The 11,243-nt window shown below is 36.5% G+C and overlaps 1 protein-coding gene across 1 annotated transcript; it reads right to left on the reverse strand.

Moving 5' to 3' along the window:
• Nucleotides 1-1,092: 1,092 nt before the first annotated feature.
• Nucleotides 1,093-7,928, reverse strand: LOC114260031 (uncharacterized). Its single transcript, XM_028200084.2, has 6 exons — nt 7,530-7,928; nt 7,131-7,286; nt 2,477-2,557; nt 2,244-2,369; nt 1,637-1,732; nt 1,093-1,473 (listed from the first exon to the last, which is right to left on the reverse strand). Exons 1-6 carry the CDS (start codon nt 7,618-7,620, stop codon nt 1,394-1,396), a joined length of 630 nt encoding a protein of 209 aa, XP_028055885.1. The 5' UTR covers nt 7,621-7,928; the 3' UTR covers nt 1,093-1,393.
• Between the last annotated feature and the right edge of the window lie 3,315 nt (nt 7,929-11,243).

The following is an 11,243-nucleotide window of genomic DNA, read 5'->3' on the forward strand; positions in this document are numbered from 1 at the left end:
CCAGAATATTGCCGCTAAAAGATTTTGTTTTGAAGATAAGATGTGGGAAAATGGATGAGTGATAGATGTTAGTGCCCTCATAAACTCTAACTCATAATGTAATGAGTATGTAAACTTAATTTTGAGATAGGGTGTATCAAATTATTAATGTCTTTTTTTGTAATTTCACTTGAAGTTATTATTATAATAAAAAAAAACTAAAAAATGAAAGTTCAAAATAATTGATGGGATGCTAATAACAACATTCTTGTTTTAATGAAATACCATTTGAACCTAGCCGAGTCCAAACATTTACTGGGCTTAAAAATTTAGCCTAGCCCTATTTTGGGGCCCCAATCCCCAGGCCCAAGCCCTATAATGAATAAATTTAGAATCAAATTGGACTGGGCAAATTACATATACACCCCTCCAGGTTTGATAAAATTACAGATACCCCCCTGAGGTTTGAGAAATTACGAATTCCCCCCTGAATGCTATATTTGCATAAGAAATTAGGGGGTAATTTGTTATGAAATATAAACCTCAGGGGGTAAATTGTTATGAAAATACAAACCTCAGGGGGCGGGATGTAATTTCCGAAACCTCAGGGGTATCTGTAATTTAACCAAACCTGGAGGGGTGTATATGTAATTTGCCCAATTGGACTGAAGGAGGGATACATCAGAGACCAGATAAGATTCAGAATGAGTTTTTTGGGCCGTAGAGAGATGGTTCGAAATCACACAGATCACATCAGGTCCCAAGCAACCAACCTTATTAAAACAAAATAAATAAATAAATAAATAAATAAAATTGTTTCATATAAACATTTAGGAAGAAAATTATTAGTGAGATGCCGGAGATGATGTTCCTGAAGGTGGTTGCCAGCGGAGCAGCTTGAGAATTGATTGAGTTCACCAACGGATCGTTGGAGGTTTCTAGTAAGAGTGATTAGATTTGATGGATAGAAGAAGAAGGAAATAAAAAAATTCTTCGAAAACAATCGAAAAAACAAATTTTTTTTTTTTAATTGCAAAAGTAATAGAAGTTTTGAACATATCTTTTTTATTTTATATATTTTTGTCAAAACAAAAATGAATGAACTAGTAGGTATATAACAAGCACAACATTATGTATTAATAAGCTGACAAATAAAATTATGAGAGTGCAACTATGTTATATACAAAAATAAAATAAAAAGAGGCTAAGATATAACATAACTAACTATGAATGAACCAGTAGTATAAAACAAGCTGTAGAATCACATACCTCCCTATACGAGTGTGAATGTGCTATATAATAAACTTTATTCATATCACCTAAATGTGTACATATCAACCAAAAACACAGCCAAAACAGGGTATCAGACAGCAGCAATCACACAGAGAAACCTCGATGCACCTTCGTAGTATTTCTATTTCCATACGATCAATGGAGCCAACACCATCATGACAATAATCAACCAATTGACGATACCTTGTGATATTAAGCTAGCTGTAGATGTTATAAAAATGAAGCAAGTACATATTAGTAAATAAGATTAACCACTCTGTTTATTTCAGGGGAAAATGTTTTGTTTCTGCTAAAAATATATTTTTGATTTAGATTCATCACAAAAAAAATAATTCAATGGGACTTTTAAAGTGAGAATCTTAACCTTGATTGGTACCATTATCAGGCAAACTGCGAGTTCGAGAAGTAGATTTGTTCATTACATTAATTCCAAGGCCTGAACAGTCCATTCCAAGTGCACCTTCAATCACATAACAACAATTCACAGGTCAGTGTGTTATCTGTATATTTGTTGGACTAATACTCTCTTTAGGCATGCCAAGAGATCAGGTTTAACCCAAATCAAATCCGAACCCAATCAAAAACATCCGAAAATGTATAAAGAAATTTGATTTGATTACTCGATTACATCCAAATCTGGTCCACTTTTAAACTGAAATAATTTAGATAAATCCCATCCAAAAACTATTATTTATGGGTAACAAAAGTCTAATGTCTTTTGCGTGTTTAATCCACTATGCTAAAAAGGGGGAAAAAAAGGTCTAAATATCAGTTGTGTTAGGCATGTAAAGTTGGATGTAAGGTTACAATGTCAAAAAAGTCAGACCAATTCAGATTGCCATTTTATCAGATTTTGCTCAGTGTAAAATTGTCAATTAAAATATCTCAGAGAGCAAAAACTTCCCCTAAAAAATCTCACAGAGCAAAACCAACAAAAGCACTATAGCAAATTGTCGGTTTGTAACTCTTACATTCTCTGAAGCATGGCAAAGCAGTCATATCGAGTAGATTATAGTAATTCTGGTTACATTCACACGAATATGTATATGGCGATATCTTGTTGCATTTGCCTCCTCCACAGTCAGTCCAGTGGCAAGCTAGAAAACCAAATACAAAAACAAAAGCAAAACAAAAAGACACGAACACGTTACTAAGAAAAATTATTAATCAAATGGTAATTAAGATTACTAGGGTGTGTGATTACGGTCAAAAATCGATGTATCAGCTTGGCTTTCTTTATCCTGAACAGAAGGGGCAGCTTCCATGCACGAGTAGTCGAGTGTACCTGGAAAATCAACAACTGTCACTTTCAACAGAGTCGCAAAATCTAATTCATCACTTCTTTAAGTTACTAATTACAATCTTAAAATAAAAATTTAAGATCTTAAACCATAGTATGAGCTAAATTGTAGGTTGTATGTTTGACTTGTGTCTATTTTCATTACCGCAAGAAAGTTGGATGTGTACAACACTGGGACCAACAAGAGTCATTCGACACAAGGAAGAGGCGACTAAGAAGTTTGCTAAATACAACTTGATAACAAATTCATACTTGATAGTTACATTATTGTGTTTTTATGTGCTTGTGAGAGCATAGGTGTATTATTATATTTCATAGGATTTCAACGAGACCCAATGTTTGGCAGTGTGCTTGTTTGTTTGTTTCTGTTTTTTTTTTTTTTTTGAAGTTTTTGGAAATAAAAATAGTGAAAAATTCAAAAATATCCTTTGTTTTCATATTGGTTTTGGAGCATTTCGCAAAGCAACGGAAAAAAGCTATTGGATTAGCCTTTTTGTTTAGTAAAAGTTTTTGAAATTTAAAAACAAAAGAAGTTGTTTTCGGATTATTTTCTCTCTATAATAGTTTGCAAAAACAACTTGACAAACAAGTTTATAGCAGTTTCAGATAATGAAAACAAAGAACAAAAAATGAAATCACAACCATTTGGGACTAAATTTGTGCAGATGCATTTTATGTTAGGATCAAAGACACCCAGAAAACTTATCTCACACACACAGAGAACACAATATTTACGTGGTTCGGCCCAATGACTACATCCACGGACAGAAATGAGAATTATCACTAAAATGGAGCAAAAATACAAATACAGAGGAGGAGATGAAACTCACTCAACTCACAGCTCTCACACTCTAATTTCTGATGGTTCTCTCTTCTTGTCTACTCTCCTCTCAACCTCTATTTATACATATCATGAGGGAAGGTAGCTGGACAGCAATGGTGAGTGGATTGGTTAGTGGGGAGGTGCCACTCCCACTCTCTCTAAAGTGGTCTCCAACCACCCCACTCTCTCTAAGGTGGGTTAGCCACTCACATGGGATGATAATAACATAGCCAACAAATCACCCCCTCAACCCATGTGAGGTGATAAACTGCACACACTGCTGCTAATCTTGTCACGCCCAAATTTCAACAGAATCTTCATCTCCTCATTGAGACGCTACATCCCCTGAAGCTAGAGATAATACACCAGAGATACAAGAAGAGGAGGGAATCCTACATCCTCAACTCAACTCATACCACTCTCTGATTTGGAGAGAGCCTCTGCTCCTATCTCCCTCAGATCTCTTCTACGCTTCCTGTCTCGGATGTCTTCACTTGCTATGCTTGAACTTGCGCAACCAAGATATCTTGACACCCCCTGATTGGATGTCCTGCACCCCCTGCTCGGGATACTCTTGCATTACCGTGCAACTCCTTGCATGATGAACACGGGAGCAACTAGAAAGCTTCAGAGTGTGACACATCAACATCCTCAATTTTCCTTGCTCGGAGCTTATTTCTGAACAACCAGCCTTTGCTTTCTGCACTTTAGAACAACTTCCCAGCGATCTCATACGCCCGTTGTCTGTGCTGCAATCCCTGATGTTCGGTTCAGTCTCACTTGTACGTCCGTACTGATGTTTGACAGTTAGCCCTTCTGCCAAGACAACTTCCATCGGTCTGTACAAGTTATCACTATGCAACTCTGTGCATAGTGCTCGCACCCCCTTATTGGAGTGCATTGCAACGCTCACTTTGCGACTCGAGATTGCATCCCTCCTTTCCATGCATCTTTTGAGAGGTTGCAAAATGTCTCTAACACGGAAGCAAAAGAAACTCTCTTCTTCACTGGCATAGTCTCTACAGACTTGGTTTCTTTGCTCTGAACTTTCTTCAAGATTGGCTTCACTGGCTCAGCTTTGTGCACCTTTGAACTGCCTTCTTGCGTTCCCGTGTACCGTTTTCGCCATTCCTGATGAAAGCCTTGCTCAATCATACGCTTTGGTTGCGTATGTTCTCTCTTTGTACCCTTCGACTGGCATTTGACAACACTCATCTTTGTCAAAACTTCTCCTTCCAGTCTGTACAATTTGTTGCACAATTTGCCTTGCAACAATTCTTTATCACCTCTGTGTACATGAAGAACCCCGCCACTAGATGAGAAACAATTTCCTTTTAGATCTAGCATACTCAGGGAGATTAGATTCCTCCGTACTCCTGGCACATGTCGGACCTCAGATAAAATTACTTTTCTTCCATCCTTAGTAAGGAATCGCACTGTCCCTATGCCGACAACTCTGTTCACTGTGTTGTTGGCCATCCGGATAATGCTACCGCTGACTCTTCGGTAAGTGGAGAAAAGCTTCCTATCCGCACATATGTGGAACGTACACCCTGAATCCAAAATCCAGCCGGGTGTTTCCAACTCTGACGAGATTGTAAGCATCACCTCTTCATCGTCAGAGGAATGCACTACAACTGCTGTAGTTGAGGGACCTCCGTGTCCCTTAGCCTTCTCTTTGGCTTGTCTGTCCGCCTTCTTCTCCGGGCAATCTCTTATTACGTGATCCTCTTGATCACAGTAAAAACACCTCCTCGTGTTGTCCTGTCTGGACTGTGAACGCCCTCTGCTTTTACTTCTTCCTCTACCTCTGCCCCTTTCTCTATCTCTGCCTCTACTTTCTGTGACAAGGGCATGGGACTGCTCTCCTTCCATCTCTTTCTTCCTTGCCTCCTCGTTGAATAAGGCGTCTGTGACCATCCCCATGGTCAACTTCCCTTCGGGTGCAGAATTACTGAGAGAAACCACCAACGTCTCCCAGCTGTCTGGTAAGGAACTGAGTAATAATAATGCTTGCATCTCATCCTCCAACTCCATTTTGATTGATGCAAGTTGGTTCACAAGGCTGTGGAATTCACTGGTGTGTTCAGCAACAGACACACCATTCTTCAGCTTCAGGTTTATAAGCCTTCTCATTATCAAGGCTTTGTTCCGTGCGGTCTTGGACTGGTACATGCCCTCCAATTTCATCCATAGGGCATAGACGTCTGTCTCTTGGGCAACATGGTGGAACACACTGTGGTCAATCCACTGTCTGATTTGACCGACAGTCTTCCGGTTGATTTTTATCCAGTCCCCATCCTTGTCTCCATCTGGTTTGACCCCCTTTAGCGCTATAGGGTCAAACAAATCTCTACAATACAGGACGTCCTCCATCCGCGGCTTCCATATCGCACAATTAGAAGCGTTCAACCGTATCATCGGCCCTGAAACTGATGTGGATTCCTCCATCATCCAGAAAGTAATCTCTGTTTGAAAAACAGGCTTTGCTGTGAAGTCCGGACGGCTCAAATTAGCCGGAAAAGCACTTCGGATTGCCAAAATAAAAACTGCAAATTTTTGAAAGCTTATTTGAAAAATCTGACGGTACGGATGTGTCTGAAATATTCCAAATAGTTGGAAAGCACTATTGGATCACCCAAATCGGACCTCAAATGGCTTAGATGAAGCCAAAACAATTTTAACGGTTCAGATCGGCAGAATCTGGTGCGCCTGCGAAGCACCAGATTACTCCTCCGGTTCTGCTCTGATACCACTTGTTAGGATCAAAGACACCCAGAAAACTTATCTCACACACACAGAGAACACAATATTTACGTGGTTCGGCCCAATGCCTACATCCACGGACAGAAATGAGAATTATCACTAAAATGGAGCAAAAATACAAATACAGAGAAGGAGATGAAACTCACTCAACTCACAGCTCTCACACTCTAATTTCTGATAGTTCTCTCTTCTTGTCTACTCTCCTCTCAACCTCTATTTATACATATCATGAGGGAAGGTAGCTGGACAGCAATGGTGAGTGGATTGATTAGTGGGGAGGTGCCACTCCCACTCTCTCTAAAGTGGTCTCCAACCACCCCACTCTCTCTAAGGTGGGTTAGCCACTCACATGGGATGATAATAACATAGCCAACATTTTATAATCTAATCTATTTTGTTAAATAAAAACACAAAACTCGGAATATGTTTTGAAGTTATGTTACACATTTTCTCACCTACGCAACTGTCTAGATTTTTATCTTCAGTTTTTATTTTTACTTTTACTAATTTCATAGAAATACCATACTATAGGCCACATAAAAACAAATGAATCTAATTTATAAAAAAACAAAAAGAAAATGAAATAAAATACACAGGAATCTATATATGCTACCAACAAGGTAGTCTCCTTGGGATTATTTGTTTGTAAAATACTCAAATACTAAAATAGCTTTAGGTGTAACTTCCAAATATAAAATCTTTGGAGAGAATAACGGTAAATTATATCATAAAATTGATCACTATTAACAAAACTTTTCCATCGAAAGAATTAAGTATCCAGAGAAGATCAAGTTAAACTTCAAAGCTAATTCTTATGTCATACATGTGCCCATGTCACATGCCAACCACTAAAATAATGCATTTTACTATCACCACATTCATTGTTTAGATTGTTCAATGAAAGCAGAAGATTTGCAAAAAAAGCCCCAATATGATCACAGAAGAGAGAGAGAGAGAGAGTTCACTCACAGTCGGGAATGACACAAGGGAGAAACCTGAGATTATTGTCAAGGGCATAACCAGTCTGTTTCCAGCCAGGATCACATTGACATTCAAACAAGAATGCGCTATTTGTTGCAGGCTTGCAAGTCCCCTTTCCACATTCCACTCCTTTGCACGCAGCATCTGTTGATGAAACAAACAAAACAGAGAACAAGCCCCAATTCATGATCAAAATTCTATTTTTTTAAAAATAAAGTCCCAAATTCATGTCTTCAACAGTCGACTCGATTCAACCCAGTTGTTAAATGAAAAAAAAAAAAAAAAAAACCCAAACCCATTATAGGATTGTAGAAATAAATTATAATCTGATAGTTTAAAAGCCAAAGGAAGAGAACAGAGGGTACAATAACAAGAACAAGAACAAACCAAGGTAAGGGGACAGCATATCGGCTGTGGCAGTCCAACGCTGCAGAACAAGAAGGTTTGCAAGAATAGCTATGATTCTAACAGTGGCCATGTTCAAGGCATACACAGAACAGAACAAAACAGATGAGAGAGAGAGAGAGAGAGAGAGAGGGAGAGAGAGATGAGTTTGAAATTGAGGCTTCTTTAAATGAATGGTTCTATGGGGGTACAGGTGGAGGATACGGATGGGTTTTGAAAGATGATTTTCAGTGCCCAAAATGGTTGAAGTCCCTGACTCTCAATTGATATGGACAAGACACGTATGTATGATTTTTTTTTTTCCTCCTCTCTTTCACAAGTGAGTGGGGATCATGCGAGTTGAATTTTGTGGCAGTCTGTATCAAAACCGGGAGATTAAGGCTTGGTTTGGGAAGTGGGTTGACTTTTTGGTTTTTTTGGCTATTTTAGCCTGGGCTTAAAAGCTTGGTTTGGGAAGGGCTTTTTGGTTTTTTGACTTTTTTGACTTTTTTTGTGAGAGAAGAATGTAATGATTATGGGTTGGATGTGATGTTTTGTTTGTTATGGCTAAAATAGCCTATTTTGTTTTTTGTGGCTAAAATAGCCAAAAAAGCCTCCAACCTCACTTGCCAAACAGAGGCTAAATGGGGTTGTTGGGAGTTGGGGTTATGCTTCTTCTTCTTCTTCTACTACAAGTCTCCCAGCTTTTTTGGTAGTTTACCATGCTTCTGCCACCAAGTTATGATTATGAATATTTATGGTCTTAATTACAAATAATAAAAAAATAAACTTTGTTATAAGGCCTTAGACCATCTCCAATGTTATGTCAGATTAAGTATCAGATTTGAATTTATTTTAAAAAGTCATTTTTTCTGTCTCTAATGGTTTTACCGAACTGATATCAAACTGAGAATAGATAAAAAATTTCATCAAACTGAGGACGCGCTTGAGTGGTGTTTTGGGAAGTTGATAAAAAACTAATTTTTTGGCCTTTTTTGCAAAAAAAACTAAAAAGCCAAAAAGCTGGCTCTTTTGGTGTGTTCCCAAAACACCCATAAGATTTCACCAGTTCATTGTTTGTTAATGTTGGAGGTGGGGCCCACCGGTCAATCGGTGGGACGTCCAATCGGTTGACCCACTGGTCGACCAGCGCATGCAACCTGCTTCAATTTGCTTCAGTTTTGGGGAGTCGAAACCCATATATATATATATATATAAAGAGAGAGAGAGAGAGAGAGAGAGAGAGAGAGAGAGAGAGAGAGAGAGAGAAGCAGAGCACCGTTGGTTTTGGGGAGTCGAAGAGGAGGTTGAGCGCGGGTAGGGTGAAATTGAGAGAGAGCTGAGACAAAAGGAGTTACGGGGTTTATTGAGTCTGCTTCTTCTGGGCATACGAAACAGATGAGGAAGGCCAAAGGAGTATCTGATTGTTGAGGTTATATCTTTGGCGTTTGCTGAACAACCCAGTACCATTTGGGGGGAAGAAACTAGGGCTAGGTTTTCCATTGTCGGCTACCAAATTTCAAAATATAGCTCCTAGTATGTTAGTCTTTGTAGAGGGAGAAGAAAACTCGAAAGAAAGAGAGAAGATGGAGGAGGAATATTTATCAAAAAAAAAAAAAAAAGAAAAGAAGAAGAAGATGGAGAAAAAAGAAGAAGAAGAAGATGAAGGAATATTTCAGGAGGCACAAACTGATCAACCGGCCGGACGTCCCCTTTATTTTGATGGACGCTACAGTGCAACGGTTGGAGCTGCTTGTATCAGATTGAGAAAATTATTTTTTTTTACTCAGATTTGGTGAAAAGTTTGCTTCACTATTGGAGATGCTCTTATGGTAGGGTTAGACCATCTCCAACGGTTCACCAAACTTGGTATCAAATTTGAAATTTGGTGAAAAAACAATTTTTTGAAGCTCCAACGGTTTCACCAAATTGGTATAAAATTGAGAATTGAACAAAAAAATCATCAAACTGAGAACATGATACAGATTTCAGCAAATTACTGTTTGTGACCGTTGGAGGAGAGGAACCGGTCAACCAGCCGGTTGCCCGGCCGGTAGACCACGAAAAGTTTTAAACAGTTCAAATAGGTAGGTTCAAATAATTCAAAAAAAAAAAATTTTTTTTTGCCTTACCGGTCGACCACTAAAAGGTTCACGAAAAGTTTTAAACAGTTCAAATGGGTAGGTTCAAACAATTCAAAATTTTTTTTTTCCTTACCGGTCGACCACTAAAAGGTTTAAACAATTCAAATAGGTAGGTTCAAACAGTTCAAATAGGTAGGTTCAAACAATTCAAAAAAAAATATTTTTTTTGCCTTACCGGTCGACCAACCGGTTGTCCCTAGAGCAGATTTGATGAAAATCAACCATTGAAGTATTCTGTATCAAATTGAGAAAATGGTCATTTTTTTACTCAAATTTGGTGAACAATTAGGTGAACCGTTGGAGATGTTTTTAGCAAATTGATTTTTGTTATGAAAATTGGTAATACTTGATTATCAACTGAAGTGATTTTGATTATTAAAGGTTAGATTGAAAAGAATTATTTTAGTCTGGATTTTTAGTTTTTTTTGGTTAATTTAAAATAACTAAATTAGTTTTGTTTGGAAAGATTTTTTTGATTTTTTTTTGATTTTTTAATTTTTTTATAAGAGAATAAATAAAATAATTTAATTTGTTAATATTTTATCTGATTGACTTATTTAATTTATTTTATATTTTTGTGTTTTTTTTGTCCCTACCATTTTCACAAAACGGAACCAAAGGTTTGTCCCGATTTGTTTTAAATAGAATTTTTCTTCGTTACAAGGCTTTTGCAGTGCTTTTGTTTAGGTGTTGGTAGGTTGGACGCTGGTCACGATGGTGGGAATAGTTCGTGGTGGTGGTAGGAGGTGGAAGGGGTGGTGCTTATAAAGTTCAGGCTAAGTGTTGTTTAGAATGTTGTAAATAAATATATTTTTATTTTTTTATAGAAAATTTGTAAAAAAATAGAAAAGTAATATGACCTAAATAATAATATTTATTTAATTTATGTCAAATAATGTTTTAAGCTTCGCTTGGCTATTTTAGTTGGAATTAAAAAAAATACAAAAGATAAAATAAACTAAATAAGAAAATAAAAAGTCACATCTAAACTATAATCATTTCACTTTTTTTTTCTTATAAAAGTTAAAAAAATAAAAATAAACATTGTGTTTGGTTTGAGTTTTTTGGATTAAGTTTTTTAAAAATTGAGTTTTTTGATTTTTGTGTTTTTTTGTTTTTAGTGAATATTTTTAAAATTTTAAACATATTTTTTACTTTTTTAGATGCACCTTACTTAGATGTATCCAAAAAGTAAAAAATTTGTGAAAAAATATTTTAAAAAATTAATAAATACATCAAAATATAAAAAAATGTACTGAATTCTCGTATTTTTTTTTTTATATTTTTGGTATTTAGTGAATTTTTAAAAGGTTTTTTTCAATTTTTTTTTTACTTTTTAGATATATTTATGGTAGGTATGTCTAAAAATTAAAAAAATTGCTTAAAATATTAAAAAAAAATCAGTAAAAACAAAAAAATACGAAAAATAAGAAAGTAGAATTTTTTGAAAAATATTTTTGAAAAATGATAACCAAGCAAGGTGAAAAATTCTTTCCAAATATAAATTTTTTAGTCTTAAATTAAAAAAATCATAACTCCAAAAGGTCAACTAAAATAATTCTTGCCAAACACT

This window comes from Camellia sinensis, chromosome 6 (assembly GCF_055761805.1).
Source record: "Camellia sinensis isolate YWXY chromosome 6, ASM5576180v1, whole genome shotgun sequence".
Classification (NCBI taxonomy): Eukaryota; Viridiplantae; Streptophyta; class Magnoliopsida; order Ericales; family Theaceae; genus Camellia; species Camellia sinensis.